General features: G+C 30.9%; 1 protein-coding gene across 10 annotated transcripts in view; it reads left to right on the top strand.

The window, feature by feature from the left end:
- LOC126740396 (tight junction protein ZO-2) overlaps positions 1–27,384 on the top strand; it is a 99,011-nt gene that overhangs the window by 57,610 nt on the left and 14,017 nt on the right. For 6 of the 10 annotated variants that reach the window (XM_050446391.1, XM_050446394.1, XM_050446400.1 and 3 more), the window contains 20 exons: positions 7,775–7,938; positions 8,003–8,535; positions 8,646–8,771; positions 9,908–10,093; positions 10,145–10,211; positions 10,272–10,422; positions 10,478–10,751; positions 10,810–10,972; positions 11,115–11,305; positions 11,364–11,589; positions 13,808–13,985; positions 14,040–14,372; positions 17,818–18,042; positions 23,042–23,343; positions 23,401–23,573; positions 23,633–23,778; positions 23,836–24,002; positions 24,085–24,255; positions 24,310–24,387; positions 24,447–24,590. In XM_050446391.1, the coding sequence (XP_050302348.1) occupies positions 7,775–7,938; positions 8,003–8,535; positions 8,646–8,771; positions 9,908–10,093; positions 10,145–10,211; positions 10,272–10,422; positions 10,478–10,751; positions 10,810–10,972; positions 11,115–11,305; positions 11,364–11,589; positions 13,808–13,985; positions 14,040–14,372; positions 17,818–18,042; positions 23,042–23,343; positions 23,401–23,573; positions 23,633–23,778; positions 23,836–24,002; positions 24,085–24,255; positions 24,310–24,387; positions 24,447–24,590 (3,998 nt within the window). The remainder of the gene's footprint in view (positions 1–7,774; positions 7,939–8,002; positions 8,536–8,645; positions 8,772–9,907; positions 10,094–10,144; positions 10,212–10,271; positions 10,423–10,477; positions 10,752–10,809; positions 10,973–11,114; positions 11,306–11,363; positions 11,590–13,807; positions 13,986–14,039; positions 14,373–17,817; positions 18,043–23,041; positions 23,344–23,400; positions 23,574–23,632; positions 23,779–23,835; positions 24,003–24,084; positions 24,256–24,309; positions 24,388–24,446; positions 24,591–27,384) is intronic. The other 4 variants (XM_050446393.1, XM_050446392.1, XM_050446396.1 and 1 more) reach the window with 4 other exon arrangements.

The following is a 27,384-nucleotide window of genomic DNA, read 5'->3' as shown; positions in this document are numbered from 1 at the left end:
AAATGTTTAAGCTGGCGTTGGCCTATTGAACCCTAGGTTTTTTCACCTAGATTGACTAGTAAACTTTATTTAGATTTTCTTCGACGCAATCTGCCAGAATTATTAGAAGACGTTCCTCTAAATGTGAGATAGAATAAGTGGTTCCTACATGATAGGGCTCAACCACATTTTAGACGTGAAGTTCATGAACATCTTAATAATGAGTTTCCGAATAGATGGATAGGGTGCAATGGACCCACTTTTGGCCTCCTCGCTTCCCTTATTTAACGCCTTCCGATTTTTTTCTGTGGGGCTATTTAAAAGAGTTGGTGTATCAGGGCATTGAAAATTCTTGTGATTTAATTCGTGGACACCAGGATTTTATTTTCGGAGCTTGTAAATAGTGGTAGATTCGCCGAGCAAGATTGTGTGTTAATCGAACAAAGGAAGACAATTTTAAACAATTTTTGTAAATACGATAACCATTAAACTTAAAAAAAAAATTTTTTAACAATGTGAAGTTACATTCTTAATATGCAACTTATATTATATTAACTTCTTTTGATGAGGTCTACAAGGTGTGAAAATAAATTACTCAACTTTGAACACCTTGTATAGTAAAATTGATTATTAATTTTCTGTCCCTAGTCTGTACCTATTTCTTCTATGAATAGCTCAATTAAGTAGCCATTAATTACGAGAGGAATATTAAAAAGGGAATTATTATATCAGTAACATAATTAACATTAGTTATGTATTAATATTCCGAGAACATTTAAGGTTTTTAAAAAAGAAATGCGCTTATGTTTTTTTAACGTAAAATAAAAAACACACAGCCTTCCTCTACTTGTTTAAACGAGTGTCTATTTCTTCATTATTATTGTATGTAAATACCTTATTTATTAATAGTAGTTTGATAAGGATTATTTAATTCAATTTAAAAATGTTTTTGCATGCATTTTTTCGTTCAGTTTTGGAAAGTAGTTTAACTAAACCAATAACTTTTTTTTTTATTAAAGAAGTATATTTTGGAAGTGGAGTGGTTAATAAGGAGGCTGTTTTCCTAAGAGAAGACTTTTCTGCCAATCTTGTTTTGAGAGACGTATTTCGACGAAATAGCTCATCAATATATCAGCTCTTTAAATAAGCTGGGAATTTTTGAAGAAAAGATTATAAAGTAAATTTTATATTATAAAGAGAATTTCAAGCATAATACAAATATAAAGTTACATAATTATATTTCGATAATGTGATTTTTGGTGTTTTAAAAAAAACAAATCAATATTCTTTTGAATCCGGCATAAAAAATAGGGACTTCAATTTATAAAAATAGCCTTTGTTTTTAAATGGAATTTAAGGTAATCATTATTTATCCTTTATAGTACCCTCTAACTTTTAAAATTCCTCGTTTTACAGAGTTATTTGCGTGGTGGGTTTGATGTGAATTGAAATAGCCTACAAATAATCTTTAAAAAATACGTCAAGGTCAGCGCATCCGTTGTTATACTTAATATCGATCATTTCTCTAAAGATATCTTCATTAAAAAAAAACTTAAAAACATATTAAGCAATTTTTTTAAAACTTTTAACTTTGATTTGACCTCAAGGTCACATTCAAGGTTACTGATATATTATTCTCATCGTACTCCAATTTTTCACTTGTTTTTACAGAATTGCTCTTAGTTACTTATTTTGTTGGGTATTAGGTCACTTTTATAGTAAAAAATTAATTTATATTTATTATTTGAAAAATTACACACTCAAATATTAAAAATAAGAAGAAAATAGACTTATTTATGTATTTAGAAGAAATATGAACTTAAATCTTTAACGATACCTTTCGTTATATTTAATTTAATCTAAGTTCAATCAATCCTAAATACAATAATTTACTTGAGGTATAATACATTTTTTTGATATACCCAGGAGCTGGGGTTTTATCTATCGATCTCTTTTTTTTTCAATATCCTACCTAACTTTATTTTGAATATTAAAATTAAAAAGAATGAGAAACCTATTAATTTAATAAAAATACGTAATTTAAACCAACATTTCGGTAGTTATATCTACTCCCGTTATCAAGGTAAATAAAATAAAATTAAATTAAATTAAAAATTTAAAAAATATACTTATCTTTCCTAATCTCTTGTTTGGCTTTTTTATACTCTGGGTATTAATTCAAAAATAGTTTTTAAAATACTTTTTTTATAATTTGACGATTGTTTGACTTAACGATAAACTGTTTTATAGATATTCCAGATTATTGAATGCAGATTTTACTTCGAGTTATTCTTGTGGTGGCTATTTTTTCGAAATAATTATTTACTTTGCTTGATTCCATAATACGTATTTTGTTTCTTTAGTTATATATTTATATAATTTCATAAGACTCTTTTTAGAACTAATAATTTTTGTTGTTCTTATAATAATAATTTAAAGATTTTAGGTAGACATAAATAGTTAAGCATTATATAGAAAATACTTTTATTTTCTATTCATTCAATATGGGGTAGTCTTTTGTTTTTTTTGGTAAGTTGCTGCCTTTATATTTGGTATTTTTTCTAATTTTAAATTTTCCATTTTTGCTGCCTCATTTTTTTATGCCCAGTTATCTCTGCTGAAAAATTTGTTTATTTATTTCGATATATTTATGTGTATTTGTTTTTAAATTAAAATAATACTTATAGTTAAATATCATTTTCTTTGTAAAATTCTAGAGCGGCAAAAACGTTCGAAAGGGTGTAAAGTAGTTTTGAATAAATACTTGGAAAATATAAAAATATTAAATTAAAGGATATTAAGGATAAAAAAAATGAAAAAGGAATTTTTGTTTTTATTTTTAATTGAAAAGCCAAATTTAAAATACTTCGATCGATTTATAAAAAAAATTTATAAAAAAAAGCAAGTTCATTTTTTTTTATCAAATTCCTATTTACTTTCTTATAAAAAGTAGAGATTTTTGACGAATGTTTTTATGTCTGTTTAGATATAAATTCCAAAAAATAAATAAATGACTAAATTTTAAAAAATAAATTAAAAAACAATTTATCAAATTAAAATTTTTTTTTGTAATTCTTTTTTTTATGGTAGTTCGTAGTTAAAGCCTTATTATAATCATTCTTATTTAACTTTTGTCTTGTCCGTAAAATAAATATATATGTTTTTGTATGTAAAATAGATACCTATAATGTTTTACTTAAAAGGAGAATCGATAACAAATTAATATCTCATTTAAGAAAAAAAAAACTAGATTTTTAAGATGTGTAATACAATAAAATCAATAGACGTAATTAAATCCTAAATTAAATTGCCTTCCCAAGCTTGTCCAATCATTTATTATTACTGGACCAGTAATCCCTAGAGGAAGCTGGTTTCTGCTAGATAATTTTAGACATTTTCCTATCTACTAAAACTTCCAATTTACAACACTAATTAATAGCGATTTCAATTTAAAAGCGATTGGCAATGATTTTCTTATTAAAATTAATATCACGTCCTAATAATTATTGAAATTTTTTCATAAAATCAGTATTTTAACGGTACTAGCATGAAATATTAACTGTGTTAATATTTATTAATGAATTATATGAAAACTTAATTGAGGGAAAGCAACATTAAATTTTTATTAATTTTCTTTAAATGTGTCTTTAGGCAGCAATATTGTGTTTTTTGGGCGCCCATCGTGAGGTGAAAGAAAACCAGACATTTCTTGCTTTATTTTCACAATAACGTACATAATGTTAAAAATGTCCAGTTCTCAGATAAAAAAACAAAAACCATTGTGATTAATATGTATACGCATATTAAAGAGAACAAAAAGACGAGCTAACGAGCCATTAATAAATTCGCTGGGAATTTTAATTATGTATACGGCCTAGGCGAGTTCGTAGTTTTAATGAACAAATGCACATTTTAGTTATTTTAATCGTCTGGTGGTTTCTCAGCGCGGGAACAATAAAGTTATTCAAAGCATTTCCGGTATTAGAAGAGATTCTTTTTGCTAATTACGTGCATTTTTAATATGCACGTCTGGAAAACAGAAACATTCTCGAATGAGAAATAAACTTCATTGTTAATATCAGAAGAGCATTTTATCCGTTATAACCTCGTAACCATTGCGAGAAGTATACAGAGTGGTGAAGCTTTATAAGATATTGGATGCAGGATTAGTTAAACTAGGCGCATGTTGAGTAGTTTTAGGTTGTTTAAATTGTTAAATCTGGAAACTTTGATCATCTGAAAAAAAACCAACATTTTCTAGTTTTTTTTGTTCAGGTGTTAATTTTACTTAAAAATATCTATCTACTTCTTATTTCTCTTCATCTAACTAAATCTGTTGTGAATTTCAAATTTAAAGACCAACGTTGCTTCTGAAAAAATACACTTACTACCAGGAGACATTTTTGTACTTGCTTAATAAATCAAAATTTACTCTTGTGATACAACAAATAGTACATATCTATTATATATCAAAATAGACTATGAAAACGAGCTGATGATAATATAAATATAATATATATTCATAAATAGTATTCATATAAGAACCTAATTCCATTATTCCATAGGTCTGAAATGAACCGTAAAAAATAGATTTCTTTAAAAAATGGCTGGAATATAAAATCACTTCAAAATAATAGAAAAAAGTGAAGAAGCTCTTTATTGTCATTAAATTATTAAAACTTTATATCTCCTTTTTTCCAAAATCCCAACACTAAATTTGAAATTTCACTCACCCTGTATATAGTCATAATTAACATTCTATAATTAATTGCCTATAGAGAAAATGGGTCGAATTATCTAACCTTGGTGTCTTTCTGTTTGTATTCATGCGAACATAATAATAACTTATAACTGTATTGTACTGAGGTTTATGCGTATAAAAGATATTGATATTTTTAAAAGGTCAAGATTTTTTTAAAATTTTAATTGTTGCCATGATAAACTATTTGGGCGCCCAACTGATACGGGTAATTTGTTAATATAACTTCAAGAAAATTCAATCCTCTTGTACTGCGTGTTACAAATTACACATCTAATTTAAAACCGGAAAAAATAACTTAATTATAATATAATTAACAGGATTAACTGTTTAAATATGCATTCCTTCTCATAATAGGAAAATCATAAAAACCACTTCATCCTGATGGGGTAATAGCCTGTAAATAGCTTAGCAATTGCTCAGATACCATGCAAACCGCTCGTTTATCTTTTATTAATTATTCTCATTTTGTTGGTGTGCTACTTGAAATGATGGTCGGCTTTTCAATATGGGCGTGAAAAACCGGACTTCACTTATAATAATTTAAGCCGAAAGGGTCGTATTACGATTTGAAACGTGATCCGCACTAGCAGCTGTTATATGACTTTGATGTGGAGCAGACATAAAAGGCATGTGTGTTTTAACAAAATAACCAAATAAATCGAATAATTTATTTCTTTTGCCTTCATTGGGCATGTATGTATATTTCTTTCTGGCTACAAGGTTTTTATTAATTATTTCCTAAGGATTTTTTTTAAAGAGATTTTCAAGGTAATACTGGTATAAGGACTATTTTAAAGTTTATATCTAGTGTGATCTTTTTATGACTATGCTCCCTCTGCTTACGTTTGTATAAATAACATAATTGTGGCTAATAAGGTAAAACTCTCTTATGATTGACTTAAGTTGAATTAATCCTAAATATTATGACCTTAATTCGATTTGATTGATTGATTTTGTAAATTATATATCGGGTGCCACCTCTATCCGTTCTTGAGCTTAAATTGAAATTCAAATCAATGTTTTTATACTTGCTATTCATACTGCAATATGCAATATTTTTGCTAATAGTATGAATATACAATACTCAACTTCCTTTTAAAAATATCTTATCTCTTATGTCCGGTTTATTAAGTTTAGCTGATTTCATTTAGGTAATATTTTTGTTATATACCCCTTTAACCATTTATTATTTAACGATTTATTTAAGATGAAACTAATTCTAGAAAATTGTTCTAAGATAAATTTAATTAACTTTATTTAGCAAATTTCTATTAAAATTAATATACTAAATAATTTGTGTAAATAAATATTTTGTGGCAATTTCAAGTATATTTAGAGGAAAAACTAGTATTTGGTTAACTGTCCAGTAATGGATTTGATATTTAATCCATATTAAAATATTAATTCAAATTATGATTAATTTTTTTCTTATTTCATGCGATAAAACATTTATCATAGCAGAAATTTCCCTAAACCAACATAGATATTTGTTTTCTTAGAACTTTTTTGTTTTGAATTTGTTTGTCTTGGTAATGAGTTTAAATAGTCATTCCAACTTCATCAAAAATTCATTATTTTTTCTCACTTATCGGTGTGCATGATATGAAATATTTATGTGGACAGTCATTAAAAGGTCTTTGAGTTAATAAAAGATGGTAAATGAAAAAAATATTTTCTTTATTAAACAGAAAAGTAGAAAAACAAAACTTTTTCCATTTACGTATAAAATGCGACGTAAATATTTTCTGATCAGACATTTTTAAAATTTTATGTCTTTCCTTATTCCTTCGATGTAATAAAATATTTTTATATCGCAAATTTTTGTCTTTGTAGTGATTTTGTATGATCATTCCAATATCTGAAAAAATTTTTTTTTTCACTTCACAGTTGCTAGTCATTTTGAAAGGTATTTAGTTAAAAAATTTTTTTTTACTCTTTCTTACTTTTATGTGTTTTTTTCTGTTTAAAATTTCACTGATCATCCAAGATTTCCTTTTGGTTTTCATCTCTATTTTTGAAAGTTCTTTCTTGTTAAATATATTATATTTGCGAATTCACGTCACATGCACGTCATTCACCCCTTTTAAGTTTCTTTGCGGTAACGTATTCGTTTGCTTTTTGGTTTATTAAAGGTTGTTGTAATAAGAAATCATTTTCTTTTTAATAATCTTTAGTTTCACTCTTATTACTCCTACTAGACGTATATGATCTGATTCAATGTCCGCCCCATGCTAAGTTTTAACTAAATTAAAGCAGTTTCTGAATAGTATTAACTAACATATAGTCAATTTGGTTACGCTTAACGTAACTATGCATCTTTTAGAACTTTATTGTAATATGTATAATATAAAAATGTTTTAATCTATTTACGTGATTTACTTTTCTGTCTTTTAGACTAATTTTAATTATTTAACTATATTCTGTCATTTTTCGTATGTTAAAATAATAAAGCAATATTTAAAAAAAGTTAAATATTGTTTTCTTCTTCCTTGATTATTGATATTTGCTTTACCAACTCAATTAACTAAATGCTTCGGTTGGTCAACTAAATACTAAATAAATTAATCAATACAATCACATATCCGTTGAAATATTATACGATTTAAACAAAGAATATTGTTCCATAATGACCCTTTGTGTGGGCGTATAACCTTGATTTTAGCTAATGAAAAGTGACAACAAAAGAGCTTTGACCTGATACTAATAACAACTTAAAAACTCGCTTATACTATATCAAAGTTAATTCGAATAGTCTTAAACAAAAACACCGTAATTGCCTTAATTACCATGAAAAGTGAAAATTAAACGAACCTAAACTGAACGCGACCAAAACAGATTTAAATGGTAGAAACCACGTGCTGAACAAACCGGTGGCATGGGTCGAATTAAAAATCCTGTCGTGCCGCTTCTAGTTTCGACCTTGACGATTCTTCTTCGCCTTCTCTTCTTCTGCTATTTCTGCATTTTCAAGAGGAGAATGACCATCTTTAAGGAATATTTCGAAAGGATTTTATGTTTGCTTTTTTGTTTCAGGAAAGAGGATGGGATTACAAGCAGATCTGCGTCACCAGAGTTCCCGGATTCGGTTTCGGGATTGCGGTGTCTGGCGGAAGAGACAATCCGCATTTTGCCTCCGGTGATCCAAGTATTGCTGTCAGCGATGTTTTGGCTGCTGGACCAGCTGAGAGATTGCTACAGTAAGAATCTACTAAAGAAATTACGATATAATTAAATAAAACTAAAAAACTTTTCATTAACTAGGGTAAATGACAGGATCATTTCTGTCAACGGAATCTCTTTACAAAATGTGGATTACGCCACAGCGGTCCAAGTGTTACGCGACAGTGGCGACACCGTCACCTTGGTGGTTAAAAGGCGAGCATTGCAACTGTCGCATGCTCACAGCTCCTCTTATAGCGGACCTCCTCCATTGGCCGCCTTAGGAATCAATCCTCCCACAACCACCAAAATAATTTTGACTAAGAACTCCAAAAAAGAGGATTTTGGAGTGGTGTTGGGCTGTAAGCTGTTCATTAAGGAAATCTCTTCAAAAGCTCGTGATCAGTTGATTAATACCAATCAATCGTTAGACTTAGGCAGCTTTGTCACCAAGATCAACAATACCAACTGTAACGATCTGATGTCATTAAAGGAAGCGAAGAAGATCATCGATAGTTGCAAGGACAAATTGCATCTCACGGTGGCATCGAGGGAATATGTAGGGCCGTCGAATATTTCACATCAGGCTCAGAGTTCTATAAGTACTACAGGTGCTGTCAATAATTTTTATAAAGGTAATTGGTGTTTGGAGTATTGTAGCTGACTAATAGTGTGATGCCATAGAAAGTAGATTTTTGTCGTAGAAGTGTTGACTTGCTTGGAAATTATTAAATTGTGAATTTAGGTGATGATTTCCTGACTTCCCCGAACCAGAGTTACTCCAATCAGAATTTATATGTTCAACCACCTACCAGGAGTTCCAACCATACTCAAAACAATTCTTACGATGAAAAAGCTGATCCGATAGCTGGTTAGTAAGATTTTTTCAATAAAGTAAACTTAGTATATCATACCACTTATACACTTAAAAAATTCCGATTTTAAATTAAAACCGATTACCCTCAATCTTTTTACTGCATATCTGATAAACCTTAAGCTGGAATAGACGTTTTTACATAAGAAGTACATAATTAGTAGTTTTAAAATAGTTCTTCTCTTTATTTCTTAATGTTTGTTCTTTCTCTTGCGTATTGGCTCTTGATAATTTTTATCATCTACTTTTTCTTTGGTACAAGTTTCTTATCATACTTAGTATTTAACACTTTATCTTTTTCATTCTCTACAGTTTTATTGCCTAATGTTTTTTTTAAAGTTTACCCATTGACAATTTCCATCCTTATCTTAACTTGGTTAAGTAAGTTTGTTAAAATTTTGTTTTCATTATTATTCTCTCTAATTCTCTTTTTTCTCTTATTGTACATCTTCTAAAATATTCTGTAATATTATCTTCCTTATTTTCCAGGTCTTCACTATATCGTCACTTTCCTCTTTACATTTTAGACAAACATAATCTTCATCAAATTATTTAGTGAGATTTGGAAATGCAATGACGTTTAATTCTTCCTAGACATATTACACGAACTTTATACATAAAGCATGAGTTCTCTTCCCAAAGTCTAGATGTATTTGCAAATGATACCCACTCTATTTCGCGTTTGGTATTTTGTACCAGCTTAGTTGGTACTTCTCTAAGTACTTATTTTAGATTTAATTGTTTTCTATGCTAGGAATTTCATATTTAAATAAAAATGTATATACCATGGTCGCAGCATCATACTGGTCTGGTATTAAATATTTTGTTATCTTGAAATAGAATACAATTTAACTTTTTATGAATTATTTAATAATTAGACTCCATAACAAGTCCAATAACAGGTTATTATTCTTAAAACTAGTATCAATCAAAGTCAATATAGATTCAAGGGAAGAAATACTAAAAATGTACAGAAATATGTCACAATACCACAAAATTTAAGCACTATCAAATAACTCGATCATCTCTAATAACTATTTGGTTATCTGAGGCGTGTTCTGCTAAGTGTCTACTTAATTGTTCAACTCAAAGAATAAGAATGATCCTCTTTTAATTGATTTTTTCTTTCGTAGCATTAAGTGGACCTAACTCTCTAAATGACGAAAAATCAAACTTGGCTCCTCGAGGACGATCTAGAGGGCCTTTATCTGAAGCAAATCTAAATCAACTGGATACGAGGAACAGCAATAGCTTACAGGGTTATGATAGGGCGAAGAGTAGAGATGAACCACCAAGACCACCACCTCCTAGAGCAGAAGGTACGGCATTTTTTACATGATTTCCACATTTATTAATATTGTTGCTTTCAGATTACTATAGTTCTAGAAGACAGCTATATGAAGATGATCCTATTATTCCAAAAACCAAACAACCTATGTGAGTTTCACCCTTGTTTAACATATTTTTTTAATTCATCGTTTTTACTTTATGCTTTAGTCCTGACGCGAGGTTTATCACATTCCACAAAGAAGGATCAGTAGGAATCAGATTAACTGGAGGCAACCACGCCGGTATCTTTGTCACCGCAGTCCAACCAGGAAGTCCCGCTTCCTTACAAGGACTACAACCAGGAGATAAAATACTTAAAGTAATTTTAAATTTAAATGTTAATAAATATACTCCTAAACATTTTTGTTTTGTAGGTGAATGACATGGATATGACAGGGGTTACTAGGGAGGAAGCGGTGTTGTTTCTATTAAGTTTACAGGATCGGATCGAGTTAATTGTGCAGTTTTGTAAGGAGGAGTATGACAGCATCGTTGCTTCTCAAAAAGGAGACAGTTTTTACATAAAAACTCACTTTCACTACGACAACCCCGCCAAAGGTGAAATGTCCTTTAGATCCGGGGACATTTTCCATGTCATTGACACCTTATACAATGGGGTGGTCGGGTGTTGGCAAGTGTTTAGAATAGGTGAGACAATGGCATTTTTTCCATCAGGAAAATCATATATAAGAAAAATATTAATTAGGTCGAAACAATCAGGAGGTGCAAAAGGGAATTATTCCAAATAAAGCAAGGGCAGAGGAGCTAGCTACGGCGCAGTTTAATGCTACCAAAAAGGAAATGTCGGCAAACGAATCTCGAGGAAGTTTCTTTAAGAGGAGGAGGAGTTCGAATAGGAGGTCCAAGAGGTAAATTGCTTAAATTAATTAGTCTATATCCAGAGATGTTTTAAACAGATTTTAATTGGTACTTATAGGAAAAATAGATTAGTGATGTATCCGTTTTAACTCTTTTTTAGTCCCTTTTTGGTATTTTACTGATCCAGTTTAGGTTTTTCAGTTTGGGCAAAGAACACTGGGACGATATCCTATTCTCCGACACCATATCCAAATTCCCAGCCTATGAAAGAGTTTTGTTGAAGCATCCAGGTTTTACCAGACCAGTGATCTTATTCGGACCGATTGCAGACGTGGCTAGAGATAAACTACTTAAGGACTTCCCAGATAAATTTGTCTCACCACGTAAGTGTTTAATAAATCTGCTTCAATCATAATAATATGGAAATAATTTTTTTTGTAGAGCTGGATGTTTCTAACGATGAAAACTCAAAGTCTCAAAAATCTTCGTCAAATATTATAAGGTTATCGGCTATAAGGGACGTAATATCGACTGGAAAGCATGCTTTACTAGATATTACTCCAAATGCAGTTGAACGACTCAACTATGCTCAAATGTATCCGATTGTGGTGTTTTTCAAGGCTGAAACTAAGATGATTGTCAAGCAGTTGAGGACCGGCTTACCAAAGTAAGATTTTAATCATAATAAATAATATAGCAGGTATTTCCATATAAATTACTAACTTTAAAAATTATTGACATGTTGACAAGTGCCATTAAAGTAACGTAAAGCTTTTCCAACTGGACAAGCCTTATGAAAAATTATATTATTATTAAATAAGTCAAGAGCGTTGACTATAAACTCTGCCATGAAAGAAGACAACTCTTGGTACAATGTATAATAATAAATTTTGAATTCAATGTGGTTGCCTATAAGCTCTGCGATGTAAGGTAGGCAACTCTCGGAACAGTGTATAATATTAAATTTTGAAAGGAGGCCAATTGTTTAAACTTTGACAACCGCAGAGATAAATCATATAAAAAATTGCAATCATCTATTTTCAAGACATGTATGACGTTGATACTTGGCAACAATTTTTAATATTACTTACCCCCTAAGTAATTTTAAATGTAGGACCTTATGTTATGATATTCTTAACATTCAATCCTACGGGATTCACATAGTTTACTGTTATAGTTCATTATGCGACTCTTTCAAAAGTTAGTGAGATTTAGCTCTATATAGGCCTAATATCTGAAAAATCATGTAAATACTATTTTTTAGAGCACAATTCGGACTTTTTTGATGCCACTCAGATATTCCTAAAAAACGTTATTTTGTTCAAGCCTAAGATAAAGTCAAGTCCCTCTAGGTCAATTATCTTAAAATCTATTATCTCCAGCAAAAAGTTAAATCTTGAAATATTTATCGATAACAATATTAGCAATTTATATACTTTCGTAGGCATTTTTTGATACAACTTAAAAAAATAAAGATCATAGAATGTATAATTACTTTCATTTATGGAAGGTTACTGGGATTAAGGTTCTGAAATTGAATTTTTATAAAGAGCTTAAAAATTAGAACAAATTCAAAACAAATAAGTTAAGTAAAGAAAAAGATTTACTGTAAAATGAAACACTTGAGAGAAATCATTATTTCTTGTCAAAGTTTCAATATATTATGATTCGCATAGAAAAAAGACTAATAAAATGAGATAATTAATCTTAAGCTTTAAATATTTTCTAATTAGAAATTATCACCATCAATTTCCACGTCTTACCAATTTGTATTTTCTGTTAATTTATCGGGTGGGTCATTTTAACATATGCACCCAAATTGAAAAGTCGAAAGTAAATATGATACAGAAAAATGTTTAAGACCAAAGCTGTTTAATTCAAAAAGTGTTATTTACCTGTAGAGGTCATTTTGGCCTTGAAGTAGTTTTCCAAAATCTGAGTAATTTGTTAAAATGGGAATCTCTATTTTTTGCAGCGAATTCGAAAAAAATGGAAATTTCACTATGTTTTAAACTTTGACATCATATCCTTGAAAAAGATCAAATGATAGAATACTGCTTTCTAGACAATTCTTGTACAAAACTTATTCTTCGTTTAAACGAGGAAGTAACCGGACCTCCTGGTGGACTGGCCCGCAAACTTACCTGGTATGATCTCATCAGATTTTTATTTGTGGTGTTATTTAAAGAATGTTGTTTCCTAATAACGACACACGACGAGAGACAACATGCAAGATCGGATTTGTGAAGCATGTGCTGCGATTCCAAGACAAACTTTGTTTAACAACGAACGATTTGCGTCGACTGAAACATTGAACCTGAAAATGACCTTGATAAATGACCTCAAGGTCAAGATGGTTAAGTTTATTTAAAACTTTGTGATTGATCCACCCGCTAAAGTATTTTTAAAATGTTTAATTAGAACAGAAACATTAATAAACAGCTTTTTGTAATTTGACCTTAAGGTGGAGAAATCTTAAAATATCATTAAACGCAAAATTTTCCGCTCTTTTCGAAACCGCTACAAATAATAGGGAATCCCGTTTGAAAAAATTGTTCTGATCGTGAATAACGACCTCTACACATACATGTCCTTTTCTGTCCTGAACAATTTTGACCTCTAAGGTTTTTCTGTATCTCGCTCACTCGGAAAAACTTGGGTGCATATATTACAATGACCCTCCCTGTAGGAAAAAAACTTATTCACCTTGCATAAAAAGAAGGTCTTTCATTAATGCACTGTATAGGCTTATAATATATTTCTATTAAAATTGTTTTAACTTTTCTAAAAACAAACTAAATTTCAACGAAAATCATCACATTTTAACAACATACGGAAATATACAAAATCCCTATAAATACAACAATATATACTTCGTCTTGTAGGACCGCACACAAAAGCTCAAAAAAGCTCCTGGAACAATGCCAAAAACTGGATAAAGTCTGGGGCCACATTTTCAACTCCACAATAACTTTAACAGACAATACCGACACGTGGTATAGAAAAGTTCGCGAAGTTATCGATAAACAACAAAGTGGCGCCTTATGGATGTCGGAAAGTAAAGTAAGTAGATTTTCTCTATTTTAAAATTATTATGGTGACGGGTTTCTCTTGCAGGATATTTACTCCGATATCTATTTCCCTTCGATTTTCCTTCAACCGAAATCCACAAATTCCCTTCCCGGTCGTCATCGACCGTCGCGTACCCGCAAATCAGCCCTTTCTATGTATAGTTCACCCCAGTTCATTCATAGAACATCCGCTTATATTTCTCCATTCATTCCTGATCGTTCATCTAGTATATGTCGCGAATGTTCCACTTATCGTGACAGTTCTTGGTACGAATTTACTCCGACACCATCCAGAGAATGTTCCCTTTATGTTCCGGACTATTCAAGAGCAGTGGCTCGGGAATCACCCGAACCAGAACAGAATAATAATGAAAGAAATGCAAGTAAAAGTGTTGGTGTGAATAGTAATTGTGTGGCTTTGCCTATTAATAATATTAATGATTGTTTGCAAGAGCCTATTTACCACGAATGTAATAATGCTTTAATCAATTTTAATAAATCAAGTGATTCAAGGAGGTTTTCTACTATTCGTGAAGAGGTTTTTGGGGAGATTTAACTTTTAGTAAGCCACTTTTGAAATATAAACCTTTAACTATTTTATATAGAGAGTGTCTCATGAATAATAGTAAATAATTTAACAGTAAATACTTTTCGAAAAAAAAATAGGTTAAGTTAAATTTTCCTAGTCCGAAAGTCAAAGATAATCAAGATACAATCAAGGGTGATAAACCTAATGTATTTTTTTTTTAATTTTGGCCATAAATTTAGCATTTATTCTTTGTTTTTAACAAAATTTGAAATATGGGTTGCTTCTTATATCGCAAATCTTAAAAATAATTTTTTTTTTTAAATTTTGTCATAGAGAGCGCCCCCAGCAACATTTTTTTTTTTAATTTCGTAATTTTTTAGGCTTGTTATAATTAAGTTTTTTTTATTTAAAATATGCATTGTGAAAACAGTTTTGCTTAAAAAAAGATATACTTCAAAAACTTCGCTACGATTAAGCCTTTTCGAGATATTTACATGTCATGTTTTCAATGTACTCAACAAAAATGACTATTTAAACTACTCTATTGTACTTCGAATGAATAACAAAATACAAAAGATAAACAAAAAATAAAAAGTATGAATATTTGCCAGCGAATTATCAACAAATATCGCCCAATCCTAAAAAAGATTATCTCATTTTGAAATGACTCAATAGCAGTTTTATACCATTAATTGCTCTCCTATATTGTGTTAATTGCTCTCTTATGTCTGTTGTATTTTCATAAACATTTCATTTCATGTATCCCCATATGCAAAAATCTAATGGGTTAAAGTCTGGACTTTATGCGGGCCAAGGTTTTCGACTTTTACGTTATACGCAACAAGTAACAATAAATACCAATAACTAACAGCACTAACAATAAGAACGTCATAAAAGATAACGTTACTAAATGTGTGACTTTCAGTTTATATAATCACTCATCAAAGTAACTGACAAGAACATTAACCCTGACAGTGATAATGACATTTATAATAATTTATCTTGTCAGCAGCCTACTTAATAAGTATTTTAACCTGAAGTAGGAAAATAAAATTTTATCTTGTGTGCGTTAAAAACTTTAAACGTAAATATCTCGAAATTATATCGGTTGGGTTGGGTTGGGTTGGGTTGGGTAGTCGTAGCGAGATTTTTTAAGTATATCTTTTTTAAGCAAAATGGTATGCGCAATGCATATTTTGAATAATAAATTAAATTATGCCAAGCCTATTAAAAAAAAATCAAAATGTGGCTAGTGGCGCCCTCTAGCGCAACAAAACCATATTCTGAATTTCCTTAAAAACGAGAATTATCACCCTGTATCTGGGTTGTCTTTGACCTTCGAACCAGAAAAATTTAACTTAACCTAATTTTTCTAAAGTCTTATTACTATTTACCAAATAAAATGTCTATACACAAATGTTAATAATCAGTGACTAGAAATTTAATGAAAATATAAAAAAAAAGCAAACAATCCTATATAATTCTTCGGATTTGTTTTCTTCATTTTTTTTATTTCTCTGTTTAACTAAAAATTAAGAGTAGTTCAACATCTACAGGCTATAGTAGGGCTATTAAAAAAAAATAGAAAAACGTACAAATTCAGTATTATCTCCGAAGTTTTACCGATTACATCAACAAGATGACATTCTCTACCATTGCTAGGTAGGTATTAGCGTTGATTGAATATTTGGGAAATTGAATATATCCCATATTCTCAATCAACGGTATTAGTACATGCGAAGATATCTTCAAAGTCTCTCTGGATAACAGAGTTTCCGACGAACTATAAAGCGTCTAAGATAACCCTGAAAGTCCTGACTGGCACTACTTTCCAGGTATATAAAGTCTTAAGAGATCCCTCGTTAATACTTTAAAATAATCTCTTCTTAATACTTGAACCCTGGTAGGGAAGCCATAAGGCTGATAACAACTTACGACAAAAATGTATTATTCTACTTAAATCAGCTAGTACTATACCAAATTCTTTTCATTTACGTTTGACATCAGCAAGATTACGTTCTCCAAAACTAATGTAAGTGAAAAAACTGATGTATATATCAATCGGAAAGACGGCGATTGATAGAGATCTTCCAAATCGTCAGGACAATGCTCAAGAATCTTGTTCTTAAGAGAGCTTAGATCAGGATCTTCTCGGCCACCCAGGGAATATCTTCCGAAGTCTTATGTAGTAGTCCCGTCGTATTAGAACCAAATATCGTAAAAATCTTGTTCTTTAGCCAATCATTCCAATTCTCGTGATTCTACCTATAAAATGAGAAATCACTTGATGCTTCTTCAAAATCCTCAACAAAATGTATATTCAGTGAGTTCGACTGTCTCAATTTCTTCTTTGTTTCGTTGAGGATTTAAGCAATTTAATGGTGTAGATCTTGACTATGTGTTTATCCTATCTTATCCTTAAAGTAAAGAACTATAATAAATGTACCTTAGTAAATAACATTTTCTCCAAACTATTTGCCATATAACTTGGAATTCATTGAGAATCGTAAATAAGTATAACTCAAAAATTACTTTAATAATCGAACTTGTTCTTCTCATGTAATCGATAGGTTACAAATGTTGGCTACATCGAACTTGATTGATAGCACATCTAAACAGCACAGTGGAGGTAGCATCATACCATTTGCGGAGACTTACCAACTAGGAAATTCTTCTTCGACCCGGATCTCTCTTTTCTTCTACTAGGTATTCAAGTTTTCGTGTTTTAATTGTGAGTAAGAGTTGTGGTTGGCACATCATTCCGGTTAGTACTTCATTATTTTTATATGGTTGGTCCAAGGTATCTTCAGGACTCTTGTAAACCTACATCTTAAAGGCCTCAATTCATTTCTCCATAACCTTAGAAACTGTACAGCTCTTAACTTTGTATGGGAATACAGGGTAGGTGTACCAATTTACTATTTGTTTTTTCAACTCCAAATTGAGATCTCCGTTGGTGAGCATGGTTCTTATTGTAATGAAAGTATATTTAATAGAATAGGTGAGAATTGTAATTGTAAAAGTCTGATTCAGGTGACCAGTGGTAGTGAATTTACTAATTTGAACTATTTCATACTCCATTAAGCATACTGGCACCTTTAAAATATTGCAACTCAATTCCTCATTTCACAACTTAAATATTGTGATAAAATATTAACAAAATTAAGTAAATAAACCGCCAATTTTAACATGCATTTTAAGCCCCCATCTAACACCATTCGTGTTTAAATCTAACCAATTATTAAACAATACTCTCATAACGCATGTCTTTACGTTCTCATAACTTACTCAACAGCCGGAAGAGTCTCTTTCCGACGACTTCCTCTTTCCCATGTCTTCGCTACGTCTGTCTTATGCGAGTTCTCCCGAAAGCGACTTGGAACACAGTCCGGGTCCGCCGACATCTCCTTCGGGAAGTGGTGGACTTCCCACTCCTGGAAGACTCACCAAGGCGAGCTCGGATCCGAGTGTAGTGATGCCGTTAGATAGTGGGGCTAGTGATACTTTACCACCATATCAGGTAAAATAAACTTTTTTTATTTCTATTACAAGGATATAAATAGTTTATTTACGCGTAGGTATTTTATAGTATTATGAAGGTATACAGAGCAGTTATTTTATAACATACATTGAAATATGTATTCATTTTTGCGTCGTGTTGCCCTGGTTTTCCAATCTCGGCTCGTGTTTTTTGGTGCCCTTCCTCCTCTCTGTCTATTGCACAAATGGTACCTATATGAATGTAATTGATATAGTGAATTATTACCCTACATTTTTTTTGTTTTTAGCTTTTATATGTTTTTAAGGTTTAATAACTTATTTTATAAATAATTATAATTGGGAAAGTCTTTATTTTTGTTTTAGTTGTAATTAGGTTGGTATGTTTTAACGGTCTGAGCAGCACATGCGCGCTAACTTGTGTATGTGTTATCGGTTGTTTTTATAATCGCAGTTAAGTCCGCATTACTCTTAGCATTGTGTAAATTCTTGTAATAAAAAAAAGTGTAATTTTCTATGTACAATGTTTAAGTGGTAATAAAAGTCTTTTGAACTTGAATAAGATGAAAAAAGAAAAACAAAATGGGATTTGATGATCGCTAAAACTCACTAAAAAACTGAAGTTACCAGAATCATAGGAGATCTAAATGCTAAAGTTGGTTGTAGTGCATGTAATGAGTATAATCCTTTCATCTCCAATACTTTATTTAAGTAACATCCCAGATGCTTATATACCTGGATATCAATTGCAAACAACCAGAATAAAATATCTAATAAAAAAATCAGACAAAATCAAAAAGTACGTTAAATCAGTAAAAACATATCAGTAGCGATCACAAACCGGTTGGTATGGTCTTCAGAATAAAGCGTTTCACAAATGTGAAATACAACACCTTAAAAAAATAATAATATTTGTATTTTTTAATTTGAAGAAGATTAACAACATAGACTCGACACAAAGGATACGTGGGATGAAATATAGAATATCATAGTGAAAGTTCAGGAACAGGACACTGGGATTAAGCAAAACAGAAAGAGCAAGGAATAGATGACAGAGGAAATTCTGAAACTTATGACGAAGAAAAGGAAAGACAAGGGGAAAGACAAATACTGCTGAAGTATAAGGAGATAAATAGGAACGTTAAAAAATAGTGATCGAGTTAGAAAAGTAAAGAAGTTGTATCTGTTCAAGAAATGCCGAAAAATTAAGCTACTGCAGCAAAAACATGATTTCTCCAACGTGCACAAAAAGCTAAAAGAGCTGATAGGAATGGAGAGAAAAAAAGCAGGTGGGAATCCTCAGAAATACGAATAAAGAGGTCATAAACTGAGATCCAAGAAAAATCAAAAAAAGGAAGAACTACTTAGAGAAACTGTTTGATGATGACCGGCCGAGTCTCTCACGGAAGTGGATGATAATAGAAGGAACCTACTATTATAAAGAGCGAAGTCATCCATGCAATAACAACTCAGAAAAACAGAAAATCTACAGGATCAGATAAAGTACATGCAGAGGGGCGCAAAATAAGAAGGCAAAGTCCAAAATCCTAGTTTAATTATTCAACAAGTCAGGTGCTATATTTTTAGTGCATTACTGTACTGTTATGAAAACTGGACTCTCGATCCAATAACTGCGACAAAAATTGAGGCTTTTTAAATTTATGTATGTCGCTGCACGCTTCGTATCTCATAGATTTACTGAGTTACAAACGAAGAGGTATTAAGAAGAATGAAAAAGGCAAAAGGGTGATTAAACATCAATAAAGAGAAAAAAAAGATACATAGGGCGTATCATAAAAGGCGAAAAATACGAATTACTGAGGCTGATAATTGAAGGAAAGATTCAGGGCAAAAGATCTGTTGAAAGACATCAGAACTCGTAGTTAAAAGACCTTAGAAGATGGTACAGGTGCACTTAGACTGAGTTTTTAAGAGCTGAGGGTGTGATAAGAAGAAAATATAAAAACCCTATAAATATAATTAAAACCTACAATCTTTAAGATAGTTACTTTAATTTTATTATAATCCTCAAATAGATACATTGTATATCACACAATAATATAAAGGGTTATGATTTAATAACGGATAAATTTAACAAAAGAGAATTCAATTCTTTTTTTAATTCTCGGACTCGTCGATTTTATTTTTGGATCCGGCATATGTTGACATCAAATATAAATGTTCAATATCGCACAAAAGAGTGAAATATATAAATAGTGACAATATCGCAAAGTGTGACAGAATTTTTTTTTTTTAATTAAACCTCCTTTTTGCATTTATAATGGTCTATAATTATCTTTGACTGTTCACGAAATAATAACGTTTAAATTGTAAAACTTTATTACAACATAAATTGATAAATTATACATTCTTTAAATTTTTTTTATCAAATGCTGGAAGTGGCTTATATTAGTAGCTCTGCAAAACCCCAGACGATCGATAAATTTTTGTAGCACATTTTAAACTGTATTTACAAAAAGATTCCTAATTATATTACGAATACGATCTTGGAGTATATCAAGCGTTTGAGGTTAGGCGATTTTTCTGCACGTAATTTTTCACATAATTCCAAAGAAGCTCCAATTGATTAAGGTCATGTGACCTAGGGGGCTACACTATGGGTCCACGTCTGCCTAGAATGCAAAAATATACCGAAGGTTCTATTTGAAGCACAAAATAGTTTACCACTAACCAACTCTTTATTTTACTTTCAACCCGTATTTCGCTAACGAAGAGAGCATCTTCAGGACAAGATAAAAACTGGTCCTATTTACGAAAAAAAAATTCCCTCACCTTTTCTTGCGACATTTGTATATATACATTTAATGTCAAAATATGCCTATTCAAAAAATAGAATCATCGTGTTCCAAAGAATTAAAAAAATATATACCTAATAATATATATAATAAATTAAAACCATGTATATGAAATACAAAGGAAACCGTATAAAGGAAACAACGTCACTTTCATTTTGAATTGGTACAAACTAATATATTTTTAGAATTTTAAATAATTTTATAAAAAAATTTACACCATTACTTCCATTGAAGTAACTGTGTACATTTACTTCCATTGATGTAATGTGTACAAAATATAGAATAGCAAATTTATTTTATTTGATCCTGTGTATTTCTTTTTGGGACTGAGAAGCAAAATCAAACATGTTATTAAAGATTTTATAATCAGCCCGATGACAATATATATTCATTTATTATGGAAAGTCCCGAGATTCAAAAAATAGTTATATTTAATGTGAAAAAGCTTTCGGTCTTCTGGTGGTATATGATCATTACTTTAAAAGTAAAAATTTTTAGAAAACTTTTCTGAATACTAAGCCATAGAATTTAACAATATAACCAAATTTTTCAAAGTTCTACATATAAATCACAGTAGATTAAGTGCTTGATTACATACAGTATTAATGTGAATATCAACAAGTTAAGGCGTTATAATCTTGTTTATTATATACTACTGTTTAAGTCAAAATACAATAAATTATACATGAAATACTTATAAAAATCTTCAGTTCATCTATTTATTATAAAATATAGCTATCAATGAGCAGATAATTTAGGAATTAATTATTTAAGTGAACTCAATCGAACGCTTTGAAAATCGATATAGATTATGTGTCCGATTTAAAGTTTTCATACTTAAAATGGTTTGAAATATCTGATCTGTTATTCCAAAAGTTTTGAATTTAGGTGTGATACGATTTTATATTCAATAATTTGACGGTGTAAATGTATCGTGACGACTATTAACATTTTCGTGATCGCCTTATTTAGAATTAGTATAGGGGAGGTAATTTTCCATATTTCAGGAAAAACGGCTGTTGACAAACTCTTATTAGCAGAGTTAAGGTAAAAATAAGCCAATTTATGAAATTATATGAAAATTATATTTCTTGATGCTACATCAGGCCCATCAGAAAAAGTAGACTAAGTCTTCAATTGCCTTAATAATATCGCTTAAAGTAATGCCAAGATAATTTGCTTTTATCAACAGTTATTGAGGTTTGATTGTCTGAAATATAAATCTGCATTTTTAATGCGATTAGACCTAAAAATCAAAAAAATATTTGAAAGGTTTTATCTAATCCGAATATTAAGCTCATGATGAAAAGAAAAAAATCATACTTTCGCTCTTGGGCTGACTCTTAGGCTAATGATCTGGAAGAAACTAAAGAATTCCTTAATAAAGATCTTAAGTCAGTGTCTTATTGTGATTATTTAAAGAAACACAATTTAAAGATAAATCCTACTAAGATAGATGTGCTTTTGTTTGGTCAGAAAGGAGGCGTGATGCATTGAACAATGGCTCACATGTTAAGGTAGAAAATGCAAGTGCTAATAATTTGGGGCTTTTTATTGATACTAAGCTAAGATTTAATGGCCACGTAAAATAGTTTAAAAAGTTATGCAAAAATGAGATTTTTTATGCAAATAGATTAATTCTAAATTTTCAATAAAAAAAAAAGGTTTCGGCCAAAACTAAGCAGCTGAAGTGTCTTAATATTTAAAATTCAATAAAGGAGCAATATTTGTCATATTTTTGGTCAAACTATTAGCTTCTAATAGCCCCACATATTTAAGAGAAAAATTGGTATGTTTAGCTTATAACTCTGTTATGTTGTATAATTCCTTAGATCATAATTTTAAAAATTGTTAAAAAATTGCATCCTTTAAATTTAAATTTAGAATGCATTAACTTGGTGTTTAAAATTCTTACTGTAAATAGTTTTCTTTCTCTTTTTTTTTCCTTTCCTGTTTTAAAAGTTCTCTTTTATTTATATAAAAGCTAGAATTAAATGGTGTGGTAGAATTAACTGGTCAAGTGTAAAAGTAGCCCAGGCTAAACTTCGTCATTTTCTTCTGCATTATTACCAATTTGTGTATTTGTTTATATATTTTGATAATCAATATTACTTTTTTTTTTAAAGAGGATTTTTTTTTCTGTTTTGTAACATAAACAACATAAGAACACTCAAATGAAAACCATCTTAACGAGTAATCTTTTAGCCCACCTACGATTCTCGCTACGGATTCAGCAACAGTAGTCAACCGAATCAACAGCCTCCTCCACAATCAACAGACATTCCTCCAGATTCTCCACTTACGAAAGACCCCTCCTACAACCTCTCCAACCCAGACATTCCATCGTCGATCAACTCCACAGAATTTAATAAGGGAAGCGACATTTATACAGCAAACATATATAGGGCGAATGAATATAAGTCCGGAGAATTTGGAGGTGGAGAGAGAAGAAACGATTTTGATAGCCCCGATAGAACTAGCGGGGAAAGAGGAATGCAACATAAGAGGTATGTTTATATATTCAGGTTTCTAGAATAGCATTTTTATTTTTTAATATCTTTTAGACAACCAAGCAGTTTGCATGGCCCCTACAATCATGCAAAAGCTCATAGTTTGAGTAATGAACAAGCTATGCCAAACAGTCCTTTAGCTAAAGAAGGTTTATATGGAACTGCCCCAGATTTACCTCCGAGGGTTGATAGGGCAGCTAAACCTATGGGAATTCTAGCTACACCAGGTAAGAGGCGCTGATTTTTGCACAGTCATTTCCAGTGATTCATTTCTTTTGTGTTTCAGGAAAAATCCCAAATGGACGCAGTGCTCACGAAAGACTATTTGGATCAAAATCGGTGATCTCCGAAACTACCAATGGAACAGAGAATGGCGGTTTTGTGGAAAACAATAAAGCAGGATCGCTTGAGCGAAGCCAAAATTCTAAATCGGTAAGATATTTTATGTTATAATGTAATAAAAATCTAATCTTATGAATGCTCCTTTAGGATTCTCTCTCGAGTTATGATTCGTATAACAAACAACCACAGACTAGAATAGGACCCAACTTACATGATGATCTCAAGACAACTCTTTCAAAAATCGATCCCGCTCATCAAAATAGTCCCAGTAGAGGAGGAAATAGATGGAACCATGATCAACCAAATCATCACAGGTAAGTAGAGATTAGCGACAGATAAAAATATATCACCATACTATTAAATCCTAGGAATTTCTTTAAAAAATTTGGTTTTTAGACTTGGTGGATCAAAACTAGATTTAAAATACAATCTTCCCCCTGGTGATCCAATAAACGACAATAGTCCGAGACATTCGAGAGAAGTCCTTGGCGGTTCTAGAGAGGAAAATGGAGCGGCAGTTGGAGAAGGAGTAAGTCCTAGAGGATCTGTTGAAAGAGACATTTATAGGTAAATATTTATATTTTAAAGTCTTTCGTTTTATCATTTTAAGCGCTTCTTTAGATATGCAAGATCTCCAGCCAAACAAAACATTCCTGGCAAATCTCATATAGAGACCAAGACTGACTATGGCAAATATAGGTAATTATATTATTTGGCGAGTTTTCATTATTTTATTGATTTTTTTCTTATTTTTAAAGTAGGAACAATAATATCAATACCGTGCAAAGTCCTCATCATCCTTCCTCGGACTATACCAGGACTTCTCATCAAGACTTGCGTGAATCTCAGTTGAGTATCCATCAGCATTCTCCTATGAGGAGTCCGCCCTCGAATATGAATGGGTAAGACTTTTAGTATTTTGGCAATTAAAACTTTTTATGTAATAGCTGTAATAGGTTCCGCAAAATATAGGTGCTCTCCATTTATATCTCTCTACTAATTATCATTTGTTTCGCTTTCTTTACGTTGATATTAAGACCATATTGTTAATTGTAGTGCACGATATGATCCATTAACGTTTACAGAACTTCCAAGCTATCTGCTATCAGCATAGTATCATCGGCGTATCGATTATTATTCAGTTTGACTCCGTTTAAAAGGATACATTCTTCTACTCCCTTAAGAGCCTTGTTAATTTTTTTTTTTCGGATTATAAGTTAAATATCAAAAGCTTCACTTCTCGCTTGTTTCGTTTGACCTCCATCAAGTCTTAAGCATGCTGTCTGATTGTAGTAGAGATTTAAAATTAATCTGATATCTATATCGTCCAAGCCGGTTTTTCCAGGATATTAATCATTTTATAATATTAAACGCAATCAAATGATGTTTCATACTCGATTAGACATACTTATACATCACACTTAAGATCTCTGCATCTCTGGATTAGGATTTAAACTCCAAAGAGAGTCTCTCTGGTACCCTGTACAACCAAATTGGTTTTCGTGTATCGTGTGTCACGTGCATTGGTTGTAAAATATTCTGTTGATCATTTTAAGAAACAATTTTAGCATATCTGATATTCCTCGCACTTCTTTGCTTCAGGATAATCCTATAAATTCTGATTGCAGTAATTTTTCGAGAATATTTTCAGAGATACAGATTTAGACTATTTCTTTATTATCCAAGAGCTTCAGAAATTCAACAGTCTCTGCTCTGTCATGCTATTTCTATCTCGTAAATTAGATTGGGTGGGCCTGTAGCTTTTTCCGACGTGATTTCCACCTGTTTTCAGAACATGTTTGTCAATTATAATTTTTCTTCTTGTGTCAATGATCTTCGTAACCTGTTGTTTTTTATAGGTTCTAGTTACTTCTTTTAGTTTTTTGTCTAGGTTAAACCTGTCGTATCTGGCTTGCAGTATTTCTATTTCTGCGCATCTCTCTGCTGCTTCTTTAATTTTTTTCCTAATCTGTGTCTAGATCTTTTTGTACTCTTCTTCATTACTTTTATGTGTTCTTCCCTATTTTCTTAGTTTTAAAATTTAACTGGTCATCCAAGGGTTTTTTTTCATTTTCTTTTCTGGATTTTAAAATTTTTTCTTTGTTAAATCTAGTATCTTGGTGAATTTGTTAATCTCCGCCTACAGGTCATTCATCTAATTTAATTTTTTGACCTTTGCATTAACGCATTCGCTTGCTTCTTGATTTATTAGAGGTTATTGTAAATCCTTTATGCCAAATTGACGAATCATTTTCTTCCTAACTTTCTTCAGTTTCACTCTTATAATTGTTACTACTGAAGGTATATGGTCTAGTTCAAAGTCCACCCCAGGATAAGTTTTAACTGAATTAAAGCAGTTTCTGAACACTTTGTTAACTAACATATAGTCAATTTTATTACAGATAATGTTACTAGGTGTATCTGATGGCAACTTACATGTATAATTAATCTTTTATTTGACAAGAATTCAATTCGCTGTAGAATGTATTTGATTCTACTAATTGGTTGTTTCCTGCAAATGTCTCAAGCTTGTATCCTCTATTATTTCTTTGTCCTAATTCAAACGGTCCAATGAAAGCTTACGTCTTCTATGTTTTAGTAAAGTCTTCCGAGTCCCTGTTCTTCTTTGTCTGCAGTCCAAATATGGCGTACATTATGGCGTATATATGTTCATATTTACAGGATAAGTTTTCACTCGGAGTCACAAATTTAATAAATATACCTGGACTGCAAATGCAAATGGCTACCATGACCAAAAATATTGTTGTGTTCTTTTGATGTTGGTCACTCTGAACATTTTCAGTGTTACCAACAAAAGATATATTAAATAAAGGTAATGGAGTTGATGACGCTGACGTTTGACATGTGGTCTGTCGTGAACTTAAGTATTAAAAGTCGTTTTCATTAGGTCACGAAACTAGTTGCCAGTAAATAGAAATTTTGAAACACAAACATTTTCTATATCCCTTGCCTGTCTATTCCAGTTGAGTAATTATTATTAAACACATTTACTTGTAGAGCTTCCCTTTTGCTCTTTCTTAAATTACTATAATTTCCCTTTTTATATAAATAATAAAAATTGTATATTTTAGTATATTGGTTAGCTCATTTTCGTTTTGTTATCTAAACCACAAAGGACATACTTTTTAGTTACATCATGTTATTTCGTGCACTCTCATCATCTGATCATTTTCATTCACATTGTTTTTAAACCATATTCTAAATTGAAACATATGTGCCATAAATTAGAATAGTTGAAATGGGTATAATAAAAACCAAATGATGGGGTTTTAATAACCTTTGTTTTTAATTTCAAAAATTTAAATGAAAACCATCATTTTTATGGTATTAGGATTCGTAAAAGACAAGATTTATAACAACAATAAAACACATATTTTGTGCATGCATCTATCCCTGTAAGTTAATTTAACACTTCGTAAATTTTAAAGAGATTCTTAAACAAGTACAGGAAAAATATCAGAACTAATGCAACTATCTTAAACTGTCAACTAAACGTTACTAATTATTTCGTTTTCATAAACATAACCTCGCAAAAACTTTAATTGTTTTATTTCCCTACAATTGGCACCACTGATATTTGTCAGAGTGACCAACATCGAAAGGAGACAATCACGCAAAATGGCGGCCACTTAGTAGTGGTCATTTATTTTTCAATGGACTGGCAGTCCAGGTATA

This window comes from Anthonomus grandis, chromosome 9 (assembly GCF_022605725.1).
Source record: "Anthonomus grandis grandis chromosome 9, icAntGran1.3, whole genome shotgun sequence".
Lineage (NCBI taxonomy): Eukaryota > Metazoa > Arthropoda > Insecta > Coleoptera > Curculionidae > Anthonomus > Anthonomus grandis.
Note: the sequence above shows the minus strand (reverse complement) of the source record. Positions and strands in the feature narration are given on the sequence as shown.